Source organism: Trichomycterus rosablanca, chromosome 6, assembly GCF_030014385.1.
Source record: "Trichomycterus rosablanca isolate fTriRos1 chromosome 6, fTriRos1.hap1, whole genome shotgun sequence".
Classification (NCBI taxonomy): domain Eukaryota; kingdom Metazoa; phylum Chordata; class Actinopteri; order Siluriformes; family Trichomycteridae; genus Trichomycterus; species Trichomycterus rosablanca.
This window is the reverse complement of record NC_085993.1, coordinates 25,907,643-25,929,960: the sequence shown is the minus strand read 5'-3', so window position 1 is coordinate 25,929,960 and position 22,318 is coordinate 25,907,643. Positions and strand designations below refer to the sequence as shown.

Here is a 22,318-nt window from a genome sequence, read left to right as displayed (position 1 = left end):
CACTAATTATCTCTTTATCACCGCACCTGTTAGTGGGTGGGATATATTAGGCAGCAAGTGAACATTTTATCCTCAAAGTTGATGTATTAGAAGCAGGAAAAATTGGCAAGCCTAAAGATTTGAGCGAGTTTGACAAGGGTCAGATTGTGATGGCTAGACGACTGGGTCAGAGCATCTCCAAAACTGCGGCTCTTTTGGTGTTCCTGGTCTGCAGCTGTCAGTATCTATCAAAAGTGGTCCAAGGAAGTAACAGTGGTAAACTGGCGACAGGGTCATGGGTGGCCAAGGCTCATTGATGCACGTGGGGAGCGAAGGCTGGCCCGTGTGGTCCGATCCAACAGTTGAGCTACTGTAGCTCAAATTGCTGAATAAGTTAATGCTGGTGGACTCCATGCCTCGAGAGGTCAGGGCTGTTTTGGCAGCAAAGGGGGGACCAACACAATATTAGAAAGGTGGCCATAATGTTACGCACAACGTACCGCACATCATGACCTTACGATATACTCCTTTGCTTCTCAAATGTTTCCATATGTTTTAATGTGTTCAATTTCTGTTTCTCTGTGCGGCACAGTTATTAGCTACTGCTGAGTTTGTGTAATTTGCATAAAACTGTTTACTTGTTTGTCCGATCCTAAAATCCAATATCTATTACTTTTACTTGGAATCCACTAAACTAGGAATAACTTTAAATCAAAGCCTATTCTGAGCAATTAAAAGTTAAAAGCTAGAGATGACGTAAAGACGACTAAGCTATTAAAACTAAATCAACGTCATATACGACATTAAAGCATTTTAACACTATTTACAAAAATAGTAAATAGTAAATGTTATTACATTGCGTTGAAAGAAGTGTAGCAAAATTGTTACACGTTATAATGTGTTGGTGTTTTAGTCACATTGGGACAAGAACAATAGAACAATAAAAGTTTTTTGTTTGTTTGTTTATTGATTTTCACGATATATTATAACGAGTTTGTAATATACATTTTTTCTTTTAAAAGTGAACAACAATAACACTACACAAACGTTTTATAGCATTTCACGGTACTCATTAGATTTGACAAAAATGTGTTACGAAAATCTTTCATTAAGAATACTGATTTGCATCCATGCTACTTTAAATAACATTTGAAGAGTGCTTTATAAAGGATAAGAAGATTATTGAAATGCAGCTTGTTGTGACTGAGAGAATTAACAGTTAACATATTCTTCTACCGCTTTTTAAGAGTTTGCTATTTATTTTACATATATTTTTAATAAATTTTTTAATTTTCTCTTTTTTTGTAATTAGTTGTGTGGGTTTATGAATAACAAGGTTGTTACAGTATTTGCCTTTAAATGACAAAATTAAGCACTCACTTTTACTTTAATGATTTTTGTTCCAATTTTGCGAGATATATATATATATATATATATATATATAAATGGTCGTCACAAAATTAAGAATGCATAGCTAAAGTATTTATTTATGTTCGTATTTTTCATCCAATTGATTTCTTTATTTTCCGGTCTGCTTAATTGTGATTATTACTTGTTCAGATAAAATTAAAAAAAAAATTTTATATTGATATTTTATATAAAGTCAATCCAGGTAAATTCATATATTTATATGAAGTCAATTCACATAATTAGGTCCCTTTGTCATGCAATTTATGGCATTGTCCTTGTTTGATATGTACTGTAACATTTTATCTGACCTTCTGATAAATAGATATATTGATAGATATAGATAGCTATATATATTAAATTAGATGTATTAGTTATTATATATATATATATATATACTTTAGAAACGCTCTTTTTCGCACAAACAATTTAGTTTTGGCTTATAGGATTGACTTCATATGATGTTGCACACAAGAATTTTGAAGAAAACAGATGATGTTATATTTTACGTCAATTAACTGTATAGGTGTTTAATACATCATTACATACTGCTGTTCCACCGCTGTTTGTTCTGAACTAATCTTGAATGTTGTATTTAAAAGCTTCAATTAGACCTTCCGTGGAATGAATAAAACCAGAAACACTGCATATACCTCCAATCACAAATATGGAAACATCAAAAAATACTTGGTGCCAAAGCAGCTTTCTCCACATGAGCTTGAGGTGAAAAAGACTTGGGAGGAGAAAACACAAGCCTGCGCCGGTTAGGCTACCTGTCAAACCCATTAGTAGCGCAAAATGCGGTACATAGATGGCCATTAACATTGTGAACACTACGAGACCACATCGAAGACTGAGACCCCACGATTTGAGTCGTCCGTCACCCCCGTAGCAATTGGGGAAAAACGCACGCCCTTCGTCCTGAAAAAAAGTCTTCTCCAGCACTTCCACAGCTGCAAAAAACGGGAGCGGATATGACAACAGGGCTTTGGCCACTAGGAAAATGTTAACAACGGCTCTGATTCCGGACGGTAGGTTATCTGTAATGACTTCCTTGGTTTCGTCTGCCCACGTCAAATATGCTACTAAAGCGAAGAGGCCCTTAAGAATGCAAGCAGCAATGTGAGTCCAGTTCATCATGCAGTGGAACTCGCTTGGCTTCTGCATGTTACCCTCCAGTGATGGCAAAAAAATCTGCGATGTATAGCTAAACACAATTATGCCTATGGAGATAGGAAACTTCTTTACGTCGATGTAAAACTTAACCTTATCCCAGGCCCAGTCTCGTGCCCTGGACAGGCAGTAAGCTATTACAAGGATGTTTATTACGAAGTGAGCAAGTGTGCAGAGCAAACTAAACTTGGAGACGGCTTTAAGGTTTCTAAGGAATGCGCAAGGCAAAAGAGCTGCTGTGGCGATTATAGCCCATGACCTTTGAGACACAGGAAGATTTGGAAAGCTGTTGTACATCAAGTTACCACTTACTACAACATATAAAATACAAGTCATCACGAGCTCAATTATTTGGGCCACATTAACAATGTGACCTCCTAGTGCTGGAAATCTGGGCACACAGCAAGCGTTGGCAATATCAACATACGAGTCTCTCACTCGCACAAGCTGCCCGTCCTCATTTTCTTCATAGAGGCAAGCAATTAGGATTTTCCCCGTGTAACAGCACACCACTGCCGCAAAAATTATGAGAAAAAGTCCGAGATATCCTCCGTGGAGAATGGCGTATGGCAACCCAAGTACGAACATTCCCTGTGAATTAAGAATTGGTAGATATTATTAAAAAAGCTGTAAGTAATTACAAATATAGGTTGCTTGTAAACACAAATAAATAAATAAATATTCAGCGCCAACAGGATAATGCTTAGTCATTATTGAACAAGCTTGTTGGCTCGTTTCGTTTAATTTGCGTTTTCATATTTAAAAAAACATTGTGGGTCGTTCGCTTTGTTTTAAAAGTGATTTATTAGACCATGTGGACTTAAAATTTTAAGTTAAATTACGTTACATTAGGCTGTGCACGTGTCCATTCACGTTCATGCAGATGAGATCAAAGAGTCAGAGTGACGTAACAGACACCGATTTGAAGGGCATTTATTAAATTTTTAAATATATTAATGCATGTACGTACGGTCTTGTGCAGATATGTTCAATACCAATCAAATAAATTAATAATTTGTGCAAACTTACAAAAAATGCCTATTATTTCTTATTTTCTTGACTTCTTTATAATTTTAAGTTTAAATATGTACAACAAAAATGTAAGTGATGTTATACGTTTGGCCATTTCACTTAACATAAAATGTTTTGTTATTTATTAAATGTCAAAATATTTTAGGATTTCACAAAACGAAAACGATTAACCTCAAAATAAATAAATTTATAATCATTACCTGGATGGCATTGGTTACGTTCCATCCAGCTTCCCAAGCAGTAATTTTTGGCTTATCTTGAGGAGCAATTTCGCCACAAAGATCACCGTCTTTTGTCACAGAAGATGAGGGGCCAGTGCCATCTCTCTGGTAGCGACTGTCCCCTTCAATATTTCCATCTTTCTTGTTCTCGCCGACGCCATTTCCACCTGTTTCTTCATTTTTAAGAATGTCCATTTGCAGTCCTTGCCTGTGGTCATAGTCCAAATCATCACAGGCTGCAAACCCCAACGCTTCTTCATCAGTAGCGGCTTGGAAACCCATTCTGGCGAAGAGACCACTCACCTTTGCCTGCGATTTATTCGTAACCGTGGTCGCTGCATTTGAGAGCTTGTTGGAGATCTTGCTACGAATTAATGTCGCCATATTTTTGTCAGTGTAATCTTTCAGACACTTGGGTAAATTTTATGTACAATAGTTTTACCTAAGTGCAAGATATGTCTGCTTGCATATCAAACAAACAATGCTAAATATTTTTTTTGTTCCTGTGTCCCGTTAAAATGTGTGTAGTATGTTTGGTAATCCCGTGGCTCATGTCACCTTCAAATGTCGATGTTTGGTGTCTGCATTGTGCTCGCGCAGTTCTTTTTTCGTGTGTGAACCGAAACGCTCGTGCGTAAAAGGATCTGTCGACGGGTTTTTCCAATGCGGTGGCTTCGCTACAATTTTTTTCTTCGCTGCTTCTGATGTCAGTGTAGTATGCAGGGGCCAAATGATGGTAAAAAGAAGGCACGCGTCATTGCCAGCTTACCAATAAGAAAAATGTCTCACGTAAAGCACGTCCCCGGACACGAGCGCGCGCTGCCACTCCGCAACAGAAAAACAGAGATTTGGTGCATTTCTGAGGGAGGCGCCTGCGGTATTCTAACCTCCACCCCTTCTTATCATTCACAGCGTCCTTTTTCAAACACCCAATAACAGACTGGATCTCTAAGCCTTGTACAGCCTAAATTGTATATAAACAGGAAGGGACAGCATCGTTCTCATCTCTATAGACAAACACGTCCGATCAACTTTTAAACTGAGATTTAAATGGAATTGTGAACGATAGAGTGCAAAAATGGAGAAACATTGTGTTCTTTTTTTTTTACCAACGGATTGTGCATCCCTATACGGCTACACTTGGAATCGGAGTCATTTTGGAATCGGACTGTTTTCTCCAGTTTTGAAAGATGCTTTAAATCGAATTGAAAAGTTTTAACGGGGAAAGGCTGGTTTAAGAATTTTGTAGAAAATGACACCTAGAATATATTACTAATATAACGAATAGTGGGTGATATACGTTTTGTCTACTTAACAGTATTGTATTCAATTGTTTTTTGTATGTTTTAATGACAAAAAGTCGTTAGACAGCTACTGCATATGGCTTTTATTATGTTATGGCTAGTTATGGCTTTATTTATAAATTCTACATCAAAGATATTTTATATTATAGATTTAAATACTTTCAGTGCGGGTTTTAAAGCATTTCAGAACACACAACTTTTGTGTGACTTTATATCTGACTTTATAATGAACGTAATTCTTAATTACAGATTGCGTTACAAGCCTCTAGTAACGAAAGCAGTTTTGGTGAGCACCATAATTATAATAATAAACAGCTTAAATATCAATGTTTATGGTAATTATATTAATTATAATAGTATGCAACGTTTTTTCCTATCTAATTCAAATTCATAAACCTATGAGTTTAAGAAAAAAACTGTAAAATAAATAAATCCGAGTATTCTCAAAATTTACAGTTAAATTATTGCGTAAATAAATTAATATTTTGTTTATTTCTACCTTATGAATTTTCTAAGTAAGTCGATTGCAGCCAACATAATCAGTTTAACGTTATCTTTTTTCTGGTGTTGGCTTTGGCAGTTTGCCAGAAAAATATTATTTATTTTTTTTAGTAGTAGTAGTAGTAGTTGTTGTAGTAAAATTAATTGATGTATTTATTTATAACAAGAAATAAAAAAGTAAAAGTGGAATTGTGGCGCAGCGGAAGCCGCACAAATCCAATGTCCTGGGTTTGACACCCGTATTCACTCACAGTCTATGAGGTTTTTTGGCACGTTCACGTGTTCGCGTCGGATTGGTAAAATTGCTTTATTTGTGAGAGAGTTTTTAGGCCTTGTCACGGACCCAGTATTTCCGTGTAGGCTCTATATCTTTACTAAATATAAATTAATAAATACATTATTGAATAAATAAAGACAAACATTATTTTGTATACTTTTTTGGTTTCTGAATTTAATTTTTTTTGTACATAATAATAAAGACTTTGAAATGTCTGTCTACCCTAAACTGCCCCTTTATGTAAGCAAGTAAATAAGTAAGTGATGACTGGCATACTTCTGCTTTTCGCCCAGTGTGTCCGGCTAGACTTCAGAGACACCATGACCCTAATCAGGATAAACCTGTCCTGTTAAACAATAATAACAAAAATCAATAGTAGTAGTAACAAACGTGCTACCCTTGTTTTACATTGTTTTAAACATTATTATAAAAGCTATCCAGTCAACTGTTTTAATTTGAAACAAAACACACGAGGACAGTTGTAGATAACACAACTGTGTGGACCTTTACGACAAAGGAACATCTTAGAGAAAATCTGTAAGTACAGTTATTTAATCATTTTTCCAGATACTTTGTGCTATAAAACGGCCAGATAATTAACTAAATAGCATATTAAATAATCCGCAACCTTCCGATTACTAGACCAGTACCTTAATCACTATAAGCCGCCACTAGCCCGAACCATTTCATTTAATTCGTATTTTTAATGCATAGTAAATATATTTGGTTTGGTGTAGAATTGTGCAGTCCTTGTGTAAACATATTTAAAATATGTTTATTCCACATAATTTAAACAAATACATGCATAAACTGTAGGAAATCTGTATTTGTTTGTTGTTTGTGTTGTATGTAGTCACAAATGGTAAACTAATCTTTAGAGGGTTTTTTTTACATTTATGGCAACCGACAAAACACATTTAAAGAAAAGTAAATACAAGTTTTCATTGATTGTACAGCCCAGGCATAATGCTAAAAACTTTTTTTTAACTCTTATGAAGCAACGTGCAGGCGCCACTGGCGCAGGTGACAAAATGTTATATTTACCCCGACATATTTGAGGGTTTAATAATAATAATAATAATAATAATAATAATAATAATAAATAGCAATCAGAGAGGGGGGTTAAGAAAAAAAACAATTAATCAGGGAACAGACTACAGCGAGGGGGAAGGTGTGGTGTTAAGCGTTACCCTAAGATGATAGTAAAGCTCAGTGGTGTAAGGTCTGTGTAGTGTCCATTAACAGAATGCAAAGTGAATGAACAAAAGAAAAATCTATATTTACCTTCGAAAATGTATAATTCTTCTGGATACACTTGTACAAACTCAAAGATTTTGTAGGATTATGGTCAGATGTGTGATTAACAAACAGATGATAGTGATCAATGTTATATGTAGGTTGAAACAGTCATAAACTAAAACAGAAACAGGAGGATAAGACGAGAGCTGGTTAATTTATTAAAGGAAAGACTTTTGACTAGAGCATGCATGGTTGTGTGTTAAGAAACGTACAATGCAAATGCTGTAATAACGTGTTAACTTATAACTGTGTATTTGTTTTTGTTTCGGTTTGATGGTGTGCTTACGTTTTACACCCCTCCCCCTCCTTTTTAGTCAAACCAATAGTAGTCAATTTCAGGGCTTATTCGACAGTGCATTAAAGCGGAAAATAACGTATAACACGCTTCAATTAGTAAATCTGAAAAGACTCTCTGTCTCTAGGGCAAGAGCACCACTAAATTAGCCAATCACATATTGGTTGCTTTCTAAAACAATTTGCATTACAATAACATCGGTTTAATAGAGCTAATTAGCAAGTACAAAAATCACCAAATACAATAAATTTCTGTAAAATATTGTGCGTTTTGTGTTTCATATTTTTTTAAACAAGTAGTTAAAACTTAATATATTTTGTCATAGTCATAAACGTGCATATATTCTCGTTTCTATGTCATTTAATAAGACTTAATTCTAACATAAACAAAATCTGATTAGACTGAAAAAGAACATTCACATCCAAAAAACTCTTACAGATATATTCAAAGTGCTTGATACATACAAAACACTCCAAAACCCAAGAGAGTAAAATCCAGGTGGTTCTTTGCTAACCTCTTAAAAGCCTTTTCATTCATTTTAATAGGCCTGTTTAATGGTCTATTATGAGCTCCCAGGAGAAATGCAGCTTGTATTAATCCTGCTCACGTTGGTCTTGACATGCTGCGTTTATTGTCTAAGAAGCACACACACACACACACACACACACACACACACAGTATTTCATAAAAACCCCATACCATAGTATTGTAAATATTTTTTCATCTGTGCAGGAAGAAGAAAACATAAGACCAAAATATGCTTTGTGTTTCCAATGTGCTATTAACCAGAAGTTTGAAATCATTTTTCGTAAAATAATTATTTGGTTGTTTTTTTTTTGTTATTTCTCCTATACGATTTTCTATTTGTCTCATAGAAAAATTTTAAACAGGGTTGTAACATCTTTTGTTCTTTCGGACAGTTGGGGGCGTGAGAATTAAAGAATATTCGTGAAAATTCTAATTGGAAATTTCTCTTTGTTTTTTCTGACATTCAGCGTAAAAAAGGTTTTCACCGTACAAGACGTCCTTTAGTTTGTATAAGGTAATTATTAAATTATGTCTTCGTTGTGTGTATATGTGTTTGCCCTTTGATGGACTGGCGACCTGTCTGGGATGTTTTATGCGTTTCGCCTAGTAAATAGGCAATGAATGAATAAATATCTTATCTTCATTGTAAAACGTTTTTAAGCAAAAATAAAAAATATGTCTTTGCTCAAATTCATTACAATATACACCCCAGCTAATAAAACATGCCACACCAATAGTAAATAACGTTTTCAAATATTGTTTAAGTTGTAGGGTCTCTATTAACAATCAACTCAGAATTGTTAAAAATAAAAATAGGTCGATTAAATGTATAAAGTTTTTATATACTTTCCCAAATTTGGTATCTGGCAATCCACAATCATTTTTAATATAGACGTTTTAACAGAATATTTAACTCTTCATGAAATTCTTAAAAATGTGAATGTATGAATGATGTATTTACAATTAAACCAATAATCATATTCAACTGCTATTAAATTTCGATATCAAACTTTAGTCAAATGGTAGACGGGCTAAAACTAGCAGGTCCATCAAAATCATTCAACATATGCACAGTTTTTAATCAATAAAATTAGAAAAAAATGTGTAATGGACATGGAATGTGTAAGGGACAGTTGTGGCCTAGCGGTTAAGGTACTGGACAAGTAATCTGAAGGTCGCTGGTTCAAGCCCCACCACTGCCAGGCTGCCTCTGTTGGGCCCTTGAGCAAGGCCCCTAACCCTCAATTGCTTAGACAGTATACTGTCACAGTACTGTAAGTCGCTTTGGATAAAAGCGTCTGCTAAATGCTGAAAATGTAAATGTAAATGTAATGGTTTGTGCATTATTGAATAAATGCAAGGAAGCGAAAAGTTGGTAAATCTGGATTAGCTTTCCAATGTTCATTTAAATATCCAGCCTATCAATACTGCATTTTTGGTAGTTTGGTAGCAGTTCTGTATCCTGTGGGTTGTTAAAGTATAGTAAACTATACTTTAACAACCTCTTTCTACATTCCATCGTGTCCACTGGTCTGTAGCATACAAAATACTTTTTTGCTTTGAATTAAGTTAAAAAAGTTTGGATGCTTCTTGGTAAGACATGAGGGCATCTATAATAGCTTGGACATGATAAGTTTCTATTAAAAGGTTAAGATTACATTATAGTTAAGCTGAATGCTACAGTTATAGTGATTATAAAAGGTCAGTAATATGCAACATTTCAACCTTTACCTTAAATTTATAAAATACACTTTATAAAGGTTTTCTTTTTTGTTTTTATTTGTACTCTTACTTTGTAAAGAAAAAATGCACTTTTAGCCTATTCTTTGCTTTAGCAAAAAAAAAAAAAAAAAAAGCTAAACATTGCACCAACCACCAAACTGGTAACCAGTATTAAGTCATAAAAATAAGTTGAGTGTTGCAATACAGTTGTTGGAATGGTACATAATGTTGCACAGCAACATTGTTACAATCCCTAAACATGTTTTGTTTCAACTGTCATGCTTTGTTACAATGTGAAACAATCATAGTTTTTGCAAAACTATGCCATTCTATCCACGATGTTCCTGAACTTTGACCTTTCCCGTGATTCGTAGCTGAAGCCGGTTTTTGACTTCCGGTTACAGTGTTTACGTTCTGAACGACAGAAGTAGTGGTCATTCGTAACTGTTTTTTTTTAACAAACATGGCCAAAAATGCTCGGTGGTTGAATAGTAAGTGTAGAGCGACTGTCTATTTATGCATTTTGTTAGACGAGTGCACTGTGTACCCTTATTCCCTCCTCCCTGCTCACTCGCATGTTCTGCGTCTCTGCAAGCTGATACTCCGAACAATAAAGCAGTTTTGTTTTAGTTAAAACTGAGTCCTTTCTTAATTCCTAGCACTCGACAGTAAGGACATTTTAAGAAGCTGTGGTGACCGTGTTCTGACAGTGCTCCACCCTTCCACGCTTACAGAGTGGGTAGATGACATGGGGTTAGCTATATTGATATACAGTAAGTGAACCATTTCGTCTTTTCCGAAGCTGTAGACGGTGAGGAGCTACAGAACTATAAAAGCACAGAGGCTTACATGCGTAGGAATTGCTGAAGGTAAACATCAGGCGTGGGTAATGCTGAGGGAAAGTGGAGTAGTCGAGACGGTGGGTTACTCGTGCATTGCAGGGTAAGGGAAGTTGTGGAAGGTAGGGATGAACCGAGGAACATTCTAATAGCTGTGAAACATTGGAAATAATAAACAATGTATCACGACTGATTTGTTGATTGTTTTTACTTCTACAACAGTGTATACTTATATTGGTTCATGAGTGGATGTAAAGCAGGAAAGGGGAGCTGAAGAGACAGAATAAAACGCGTTGCGTTGTTTAATTTACTAAAACAATGAACTGGGAACAACAAACAGGGTATTTACACCCGTTCAGTATTCACTTGCACAAGCCGTGTCTGTCTGGGTGTCCGGATTTAAATGTTATTTGTCCAATTTCTGCAACGCTCTCTAAAATTTTGGACTATACAAAGTGAAACTGCATTATACGATATTATAAATTTTTTATTATTATTTAATTAATAAATATTATTATATTATTAATATAATTAAAATGATTATTATTATATTATTATGAAATGTAACGCGTAAGGCTGCGCACGGACAATGTTTACAAATCCGCTGGTGTTCAAAGCACGAACTTTCCAATAACAGCTTCAATTTCTTTGAGTTGTTGTGGCACCCGTGTGCCACGTCGAGCCCGAGCTCATATTTGAACCATGCAGTCCTTACCAAAAGTAGTTTAATAATGTTGTAGTTAGTACTACATCAAATCTAACGCGACCGGAAACGAAAAACCAGCAAACGGAAATAGGGAGGTGTCATGGCAGTCCCCATTGTGTTGCCAGGAAAATCGTGGATACATATATTTTTTGCAGACACTATTATTTCAGCAGGGCTGAATGAATCCATTCACTCCATCACCTTGTGCGAATCGTTCCCACACCACGTGACCCCCCCCCCCCCCCCCCCCCCCCAACCCAACCCCAACCCCAACCAAGCCCCCTTGCTGGCGGGATAAATTAACATGGTAATTGCCTTTTAGCCTCTTCCTTTGAACATACAGCAAACCAGACTGGTCCCTAGGGATCTGGTGCCTGAGGCTTCTACAATCAACACAACAATCTGTTTCCATTATACAGTGGTTACAGCTACACCTTCCAAAGATAATGAAGTGAAACATAGACAGTATCATTTTGGCTTTTTGTTATCTTTGTTATTTTAAAGAATACACTGTAAAAATCTGATATTACAGCCTTTATCATTTTTATTTTACACATTTTTCTTGTTTTTCAGAAATACATGGAAATGTCAATGACCATTAACATACGTATCTAATGTAAAATAATATACAAAATTTGTAACAAATTCATGTTTTTAATGGACATTTAGTGGATTCTATTTATCACCATCAGTCATTTAGGTCAACATTGGATCATTCAGAGATCCTCACTGAACTTCTGGAGTGAGTTTGCTGCACTGAAAGTAAAGGGGCCGAATAATATTGCACGCCCCACTTTTTAGTTTTTTATTTCTAAAAAAAGTTTAAAATATCCAATAAATTTCGTTCCACTTCACGATTGTGTCCCACTTGTTGTTGATTCTTCACAAAAAATTACAATTTCATATCGTTATGTTTGAAGCCTGAAATGTGGCAAAAGGTTGAAAAGTTCAATGGGCCGAATACTTTTGCAAGGCACTGTAGCTGAAAGTGTTACATTTTATTAGGCATATATTATGTTACCTATTAGTAGTCGTCAAATTAAGTGAAGTCAAATTTATTTGTATAGCACTTTACAGCATCCGAAACCAACAGACCCAAAACCTGCGTTGAGCAAGCCAAGGGCGACAGTGGCAAGGAAAAACTCCCTTAAATTACTGGAAGAAACCTTGAGAGGAACTAGACTCAGCAGGGACCAATCCTCCTTAGGTGGCCTGGAAAATAATCCGAAGGAACTGAATGTACACAAACCAAACAAACAAAATATTTTAAACAAAAAGTCATAAGTAGCAAAAAGAATAAACAAACAACTGGAGTTCTTCATTATTCAGTCCAGTCTGTGATAAAGTTCATAGTGAGTTCTGGACATTTTCCATGCAAACACGCCAGGTTTTCATCATATCTAGCAGGAGCAGCATTGTTGGCACAGCAGTCTTGACTTGCAGGCTCAACCCCAGGTGGGTAAACAGGTTTCTCTCAAACCACCCCGGGGTAAAAAACAGAAAATGTAGCTAAAATGTAACATCATTAACAGTCAGTTTGGCAGAGAACAGCATGAGACTCCAGCACCCCTGATTATTACAGCATAATTAAAAGAGAGAGCTAGCAGGTAACATAGTCATGAGGGCTTTCACAGGACATCAGTGCCCATCTCCCCTACCATCAACAAACTTGAGTGATCGGACAAGAGAGGCAGAACGACAGCAACCCAACATCTCTGATCACCACAAATGAATATGACCTAGAACCCCCAAGCTCTGCGCCTTTGTCTGTAGTCCATGCACCCTGTGAACAAAGTAATTGTGCTGGGTTCATTCAAATACTGTGGATCCAAGCCAGGTAGCGCTTTATAGGTTAGTAAAAGTATTTTGTAGTCAATGTGAAATATAATTGGCAGCCAGTGTAGAGATGATAGAAAAGGAATATGATCAAACTTTCTAGTTTTAGTTAGCACTCGAGCTTCTGCATTTTGAACCAACTGGAGTTTGTTTATCCGTCTACCAGAGCATCCAGTGAGAAGAGCATTACAGTAATCTAACCAAGAAGTTATAAACGCATGGATCAGATTTCAGCACCAGTCTGAGCTGGGAGTTACAGAAAAAGTGTTAAGGTTTAGCATCAGGTTAGACAACTTGTCTTTTGCAGCCTTAGATCCAACAAGTAATACCTCTGTTTTATCTTAATTAAGTAAAGGAACATTTCTCAACATCCAGTCTTTTATGTCATTTACACAATCTTCAAACTGATTATGTTAATGTTACTGGGTTTTGCTCATATATACAGCTGTGTGTCATCTGCATAGCAGTGAAAAATGATGTCATGTTTATGAATAATTCTTCCTAATTGTAGCATATAGAGTGTAAATAATAGAGGTCCCAGTACTAACCCCTGTGGAATGTTATTGGTGTGGTGTAAGTTTTATTTTATTTTTTATCTCAGGCTACACTGACTTTAATTTAAATAGCTTATGCATTAATTTCTATCTGTTTTTCTTTCTTTCAGCAGATAGGGGGTCCTGGGGTACACTGAGAAGATAGTAGCTGCACAATAAAAAGTAATACTTTTCAGGGACGTGTTATATATAAACTTCCTCACTGTCAGAAACAGTTGATTGATCTGAAAGATGTGCTGCACCACAAAAGGGAGCAGGTCCACTGTCCGCTTGAAAATGGAAATCATCTTTAACCACAAACACATTACAGCACTGCACAGCATACTGTGTCACTTCACTTACTACTCAATCAACTCTGTTGCTGAGACCCAGTCAAATGAAGGCGTAGTTGATGACGCAAACCCAAATCAGAAAAAGTTGGGACAGCATGGAAAATGCAAATAATAAAAAAAAAAGTTTCTTACATTTACTTTGACTTTTATTTTATTGCAGACAGGATGAACCTGAGATATTTCATGTTTTGTCTTGTCAACTTAATTTCATTTATTAATAAACATCTAGTTCTGCAAACACGTCTTTTGGGGACAGGCCAGGACTGCAGGCATGCCAGTCCAGTATTGTACCCTCTTCTTCCGCAGCCATGCCTTTGTAATGTGTGAAGCATGTGGTTTTGCATTGTCTTGAAGGCAGCATATGTTGCTCCAAGATCTCAATGTACTTTTCTGCATTAATGCTGCCATCACAAAAGTGTAAATGACCTTTGCCAAGGGCATTGACACAGCCCCATACCATGACAGACCCTGGCTTTTGGACTTGTTGCTGATAACTTTGGATGGTCCTTTTTCATCTTTGGTCCGAAGCACACGGCGTCCATTTATAAAAAAAAAAAAATAGACCTGGAATGCTGATTCATCTGACCACAATACACGTTCCCACTGTGTGATGGTCCATCCTAGATGCCTCCAAACCCAGAGAAGTAGACTCCGCTTCTGGACATGGTTAACATTAGGCTTCTTTTTTGAAAAGTAAAGTTTTAAGCGGCATTTGTGCATGTAACTCTGTATTGTAGTGCTTGACAAAGGTTTGCCAAAGTAATCTCTTGCCCATGTGGTTATATCAGCTATTGTTGAGTGGCGGTTCTTGATGCAGTGCCGTCTAAGGGATCGAAGATCACAGGCTTTCAGCGTAAGCTTGCGCCCCTGGCCTTTATACACTAAAATTCCTCTTGATTTCTTGAATCATTTAATGATATTATGCACTGTAGAGGGAGAAATATGCAAATCCCTTTTAATCTATCATTACATTGTTTGTAAACATTTCAATAATTTTCTAATGTATTTGTAGACAAACTGAAGGTCCTCTGGCCATCTTTGCTTACCAAAGACTTAGCCTTTCCTGCTTTTGTACCAAACCATGATTATAATCACCTGTTGACATCACCTGTTTGGAATCACATAATTATTTAGTTTTTTCACCTCATTACTAGCCCTAAATTGTTGTTTCCCTAACTTTTTTGGTATGTGTTGCAGGCCTTAAATACAGGAATGGAGGTACATTAACAAATGAAATGAAGCTGAGCAGACAAAACATAATATATATTGGGTTCAAACTGTCTGCAATCAAATAAAAGTCAGAGTAAATGTAAGGAACCCTGCATTTTTATTTTATTTGCATTTTCCATACTGTCCCAACTTTTTCTGATTTGGGGTTGTACATGAAGCTGAAGGCAAAGTGTTTTATCCCTTTCCCCATTTTTGGGATGTGATGAAAGACATGTTATACTCCCATAAAAGATACATTAGTAGCTCTGCTGAAAGATCCTGAAGTGTGGAAACAATGTTCTGTATCTGGAAATAAGAGTACACCTCTTATTAAAAACCATGTGTGTGATGCATTTGTATTTAAACCCAATCTTTTGTTTTTTCTGATATCACTTTAAAGTTGATACTGTATCAAGATGCATTTCAGGGTTAATCCCTTTGGCTCGGCAAAGACAAAACACAAGATACTTTGGGTCTACTTCACTCTAGCCAACTTTAATTCTTTTCATCGATCCCCTGTTGACAACTTGCAGCTTTTACTTTTGTAATGAGAAGCTGATTTCAAACATTTTGGTCATTAAGGAAGTGTTCTCTTCAGTGATATCAGATCTTTGAGAACTGGAGACAGATTGAGTATACATAGACAGAGTGAAGGCAACAGTCCTTTGCATTGTTGAAGATAATTTGGGCTTACATAATATCTGTGACTTTACTGAAAACATCAGTAAATCTCACTTTTTTATCATTATTGTGACATAACTACACTGTAAAAACTAATCTGTTAAATTAACGGTAAAAAACTGGCAGCTGTGGTTGCCAGAACTTTACCATAAAAATTATCGTGAAAATGTATACAACATTACGGTATGCTTTTTGGCAACCGTAAGTCTTACAGTTGCAAACTGTTGTTTGTTTATGGAAAAATACTATGTAAAATACAGAATTACTGCTAACCTGTTTACGGCGATTTGCTTTAAAATTAAAGCCATTTTGTAAAACTATTAATGGTAAATCTCTTTAAAATATACCAGCTACAAATAAACCTGTTTACAGTAATATACTCTAAAAACAACAGACACATAAGTCCAATTACAGACTATCTCAGTGATAAACACAGTATAACTGTATTATGTGTTATGGTATATTACTGCAAAAGTCAACTTTACAGTAATTTACTGGCAGCTGTGGTTGCCAGAAATTCCATGTAAATATTACGGTATAATAACATATGACATTACGGTTAATTGGATTAAATTTTACAGTGAACAGTTTTGTATGGTAAATCAAAAATTAAATACCAAAAAAGGCACACTGGAAATCAAGGCACAGATTAACACCAAACATTTATTAATCCGTAAATTGTTCATGCAGTACTCACAAAGCATTGTTGAAAAAAAACAGGATGTATCCATTGGATGAACGGTAAAATGCATGAAAGAATTATCCACTTGCCGCTTCATCAAGAGCAACAGTCATTTAGTCCAGAATTAACAGAAGAGGATGCTCAGCTTGGGATCTCTGACACAGATGAGATGTTTGAAAAACTGGAACTATTTATAGTCAGCTCTGAATGAGAACTAAAGAAACAAATGCCTTAACATAAAAACACTGTTCAGAATGCCAGTGGTTAACAGTTACAGCAAAGGCCATTGCTGCTTACAGCTAGTACTGTAACAATTCAGTCTTAACAGTCCAGCTAGATAAGTCCATTTTCAACATGTCTCTCTCCACTCATAATCAGAGAGATCTGCAATGAGAGTGAGGACTCTTGGGTTAACGGACAGCTGCTTCTTGTTTGTCTTTGTTTCTACTTTTGTTCCCTTCTCTGGATTGATGATGAAGAAACACCTTTGGAAACACAAGAATTCATAATCAACCATTGTGTTTACTCTAACAAAAAGGGGTGCAATATGGCAAAAGTCCCAAATAACATCACAGTCAATTCACATTTTCATCACAGGGCAACCTCTCTCTGAAGTAGTGGGACAAAAATGTGCAGGCTTAGCAAAAACAAGTAAACGCCATACACAAAAAGAACCCAGAACCATTTAGCTGTGAGGCGGTTGCACAATCAAACTAAACTCCCCATAATACAACACTACAAGAAAAAAGGGTAATATACTTTTGCCCAAAGTAGCCTTTTAAAAAGATGCTAATCTATGTGTGCAAAGTTATATATATTAGTTATATATATATATACAGTATATAATGCTACTCATTGCTCATCTGCTATACATTAACATTTTATTCTGGACTAGTTTAAGTAAAACAAACAATACATATTACCATAATGTTTTAATACTCAAGTTTTCATATTTTTTTACAATCTGGAACCTTTGTATTTCCACTGTTCTTGGTCATCAAAACTTGGTTAAACCAGCAATTGTAGCTATAAGACGGATTTATGTAGAATGAATAAATATGTAGAGTGAATTTGCACACCCTACTCTAACAGATCAATATATATATATACTGTATATATGATTGTGTGTGTGTGTGTGTATATATATATACCTTACCCTTACCTCTGAAGAAATTCAAGAGTGGATCCCAGTTCCACAGGGTAGTGGATGTTTAGACAATAATAGCATCCAAACATTAAACAGATGGCAGAGACGAAGGTGGGGATTTGGTCATGCACAACCTTGCGGTCTACACTCAACATGAACTGCCTTGCAGCATAGCAGGAGGTGCCTGCAAAGATACAGGTTGAAAATCATTAACAACTCCCAATTACCATCCAAACGTCATATGATAAATTATAAGAACAAAGTTCTTTTTCATTTAGTGATATTTACGAGTGTAATATACTGTTCACAAAATATATGGGATACTTAAAATCTCCCCTAATATTTGTGAGCAGATCCTCCAAATATAAACTTTCATATAGTGAAAACAAGTGCTTCATATGAACCATCTTTCTTCAGAAGTGGATTAACACCAGAAAACTTATAATATTAGCTCGAACACACTCAAACCTGCACAATATTAGTGTAATCAATTAGTCTAACGCATGTCTTTGGAATGTGGGAGTAAACTACAGCACCCAAAGTAAGCCTACACAAAGTCAGGGAAGACATGCAGACTCCACACAGAAAGGACCCAGGACGCTCCTCCTTCTTGTTGTAAGCTGGTCATGCTGACCACTATCAAGCTGCCCTGATAAATTAAGATGCACAATAAGAAGAGCAATTGTGCATTCTTCAATGTGTTTTTCCGCTTAAAATAGTGGCTTGCTGGTCCACATACACTTTATTGATTTTGAAAAAGAACGATTCAAACTTGTTAAGTGCATGATAGTGCACTTCATGCAGTCACATTACATTAGCTTAGGACCCTTCAGTAAAAATAAGTATCAACTTACCGCATACAATAATGCAAGGTGTCACTGGCAAAATGTCCATGTTTACTTCGTTTGCCAGACATGTTTCATCTACATAGTGAAAGAGGCTCTCTTCTTTTTCATCAAAATAGGAGAGAAGCAATAGCACCATATCTTTGACATCTTCTGAGCAGCCCTCCAACTGTCCTCTCAGAATCTTTAGCTTTGTGACAGCCTGCAAAACTCGTTTGTTCTTGTCTGCACAAATGGTTCTCATGAAGTCCAGAAGCCGTTTCCCCTTTTTTTCCACACTAGTGAGGAAGGTGTCCTTTAATGGTATCCCAGTGAGCTCTTGGTAGTGAACTGTCATGCCAATCTCCTTAAACAAAAAAGGCCACTCCTCCATGAGAGACTGCAGGTCTGTTCCCTTGTTTACCTCTTTACGTTGGGAGTAGTAGGTGCACATCATCAGAGTTTGTACCTCGTCTGGGTTGAAGTTAGTCTGTTCACTAAGCACTTTCATTCTGTCTTTTTTCTCCTGTTGGCTTTTTGGTGTCTCACTCACTGGCATGAATTTCATGTCCCACTTTATGCAGCCATATGTGTCTTGAACAGCAGCCCTTCGTTTAGTTGGGATTTCATCTGTGTCACAGTCATCTGCCTCCTGTTTGCGCTTAATCATCTTCGGTATTGAAAACCGTCTCACATTATCAATTCGGGCTTGTAACTGTTTGACCAGTGAGTGATAACCTGGACCCACAATGTCGCCTTCTATGACGTCTTGCAGTGATTGTGGATACTTGGCAACCATTTTTTTGGCAACTTCCGTCGAGGCTTGTTTAGTCGGAGAAGCACAGACTTTCATCATCTCGGACACAACAATCCGAATCATTTCTCTCCGTAACTTTGGGCTTGGTCGTTTTCCCCTTTCCAAACACTGAATCAGTGCTTCAGGACACCTCTCCCATGGAATATGGAAGGTGTCAACCCAATCTGCAGCAGCACATGGGTGTCTAGGCGAGGGAGAGGAAGAGAGTGAGGACTGGGTCGAGGAACCTGGAGAGCTTAATGCTGCCTGGCTGTGAACTTCAATGTCCTGTGCTGTACAAAATAATGAAATTAACAAAATGCATTTATTGATGTTTAAACTGTGGTTATAATTCAAAATAAATTCTAACATAAATTCTGTCAGAATGCACTTACTGGTTTGTTGCCAGGCAGCTACCAATTTCCTTGCTTGAATTGGTCTGAGAACTGAAAGCAGATCAGCTTCCTGAATGAAGTGAAAATCCTCAGTGGTCTCCACCCCCAATGACTGTAGTGTCTCCTCTAAAATACTTAGAATTGAGGCTGGGAGATCTGGCAACACTTTGGTAATGGCACTGCCTATGTTGCTTTGTTCTGAAGCCATTTCTGAATTTTCTGAAAGTGTAAACAAAGCTCAATTAATTTCAAAATAACAGGCCAGGATATTCATTACTGTGACAACACACTGTGTTTTAGTGGAACTATTTGGTACCCATCCTTGATGTAAGATGACAATGGATAGAAATCAATCAAGTCACTGATGTTCAGACACAACATTTTTCCATTGTCGTTCTTAACTGAGTACATATGGTACTGAGGAATGAATTCTGCTCTACATAGTAACACCAGAAAATGAACACCGTCATTTTTGATCAGAATAAGCAGTAGCTCACCAAACTCCACAGAATCAGGGTTCCCTGTGACAAGAAATTGTCCTTTCTTGTATAATGTTCCCTTATAGAGCATTTCAGTCACGACCTTTGTGTTGGTCTCAGTGAAGTCAAAGTGGCTCACTGCATCTTGAATGGCTTTACTGTATAGTACTGAGTAAAATGCAGAAGCACCTTTAGCTTGCATGACATCTTGACCTATTGATCCTGCTGAAAGATAAGCATGCAACATCTGATGTCTTTCAGACAGAGTAAGGCAGAGGTTTTTAAAATTCTTTAAAGTCCTTGCACATCTCTTGAAATAACTGTGCTTACCCTCAAAGCGCATTGTCCACACTCTGATCAAGGGGCCAAATTTCAAAATCAGTGCTGGATAATGGCGTAAATAATGATGTTTTGGCTTCAGGTTACTAGTAGGGAATAGACATTTTCTTGAATCTAAATATTCTTGAATAAGAATATCAAGATATGCAACCTGAGGCACAGAGATTTTCTGAGCACAGATCATGTCCACAATGTCTTTCAACTGCAGAGTCAACTGCCATACATTATCTGTTGTATCTTCTATTCTGTCACCAATTATGAGAGGCAGCAACCTAAGAAAATTCCAATTCTGGATAGCATGTCCTGAGAGTTTAACAGCTTGAGAACTGACTTCACATGGCTTTGTAGAAGAATCAGAGCCACAGTATTTGAACTGCTTAATGCGACGATTTAAAGTGGAGTAAGTGAACCATCCCTTATTTTTTATAAAATATTTAAGATAGAGCGCAACATCATAAGCCAGAACACCCTCAAAAATGTCATGTCCTAGACAAGGTGGCAAACCTGGCTGACAGACATTGAAGTATTTTAAAGAATTGAATACTGACTTAAACTTTACTCCTTCAATATTTGGTGTACCTTCAGTTTGGAGGCGATCAACAGCAGAACTGTAGCTCTCAATGGTGCGTGCTGGTCCGCACAGATTTGGATCGTGACCCTGAAAATCAGATCGGGTTATTAGGCAATACCTACAAAAATGTTCTGATCGACTGAAATTTTCAGTGAAGCCACCAATGCAATGTGAGCCCAAATTATCTCCAGCAATGCAATACAGGGTTCCTTTGACTACTGTTTCATCTGATACTACAATCCCATTCTCCTCCAATTCCTTTAAGTCTGATAGTAATTCAGAAAAGACCTTAGCATGGCCAAACTCTTTGAAGTCTTTCTCCCTACACAGTAAAACAAGTGACATGTGGTTTGTGTCTGACCGTACATGAGGGGGCAAATTAGCAACAGATACATAAACAGCTAATATTTTATGTTTTGTCTTTGCAGAGCCTAAAGGATTAACAACTTCAAATGCATCCTGGTATAATACTAACTTAAGACATGATGCATTTTGACTAAAAAACTCACTGGATTTGAATATTTGACCATCGATAATGTCGCTTAGAACATCTGAGGGAGACTCTGTCATGTGTTCACCTGGCACACAATTCTGCCACAGATCAGATTTTAACAAACACTTTAAAGTCTCTCTCACAGGCACATAATATGCAAACCTATCTCTCCTGTTCTCATCTCTTCCCAGAAACATTTTTTTAGTCTCCACATAGTTGAACATTTTTTTAAAAGATTGTGTTCTTGAGAATGCTGTTCTCATTGCCCCTGTATGACATTCAGAGAACAAGTCAAATCCCCTGACAGAATCACAAACTTTGGTGATGTCACTATCTGATAATGATGTGTCATTTTTTAGCAACGAAGCAAGTTTACCCAAAGTGTATGTCTGACCCAACTCATGTATGTTTTGCATTTCCTCAACTATGTTCTGTATGGTTGAAGCAGGTAATAGAAACTGCCCCTGTAATTTCAAGTAAAATAAACAGACATTTCTGAAAAAAAGATCAGTAAAATTTTCTGACATATCTAGATCACCTTCACACACTTGAGCGACAATGTCATCTGATTCAGTTAGAACCGATGATGACTGAGATACAGGTTCTCTGTATATGTCACTGACACTGCTGTCTGCAAAATCTCTGTGGTTTCGTGACATATGGGCAGTAAACGAAGATCTGACCTTGAAGACTTTTG

At 36.7% G+C, this 22,318-nt stretch overlaps 1 protein-coding gene across 1 annotated transcript; it reads right to left on the bottom strand.

The window, feature by feature from the left end:
* Positions 1-1,837: 1,837 nt before the first annotated feature.
* slc32a1 (solute carrier family 32 member 1) lies at positions 1,838-4,212 on the bottom strand. Its single transcript, XM_062996775.1, has 2 exons — positions 3,792-4,212; positions 1,838-3,150 (listed from the first exon to the last, which is right to left on the bottom strand). The coding sequence occupies exons 1-2, from the start codon at positions 4,194-4,196 to the stop codon at positions 1,963-1,965; spliced, it is 1,593 nt and encodes a 530-aa protein (XP_062852845.1). The 5' UTR covers positions 4,197-4,212; the 3' UTR covers positions 1,838-1,962.
* Positions 4,213-22,318: the final 18,106 nt, after the last annotated feature.

Excerpts from the sequence above, each read along its gene's own strand:
- slc32a1 (XM_062996775.1), bottom strand. The coding sequence starts at position 4,196 with ATGGCGACATTAATTCGTAGCAAGATCTCCAACAAGCTCTCAAATGCA. Across the intron at positions 3,151-3,791 it reads ACGTAACCAATGCCATCCAG|GGAATGTTCGTACTTGGGTT; the intron begins GTAATGATTATA and ends CTTAATTCACAG.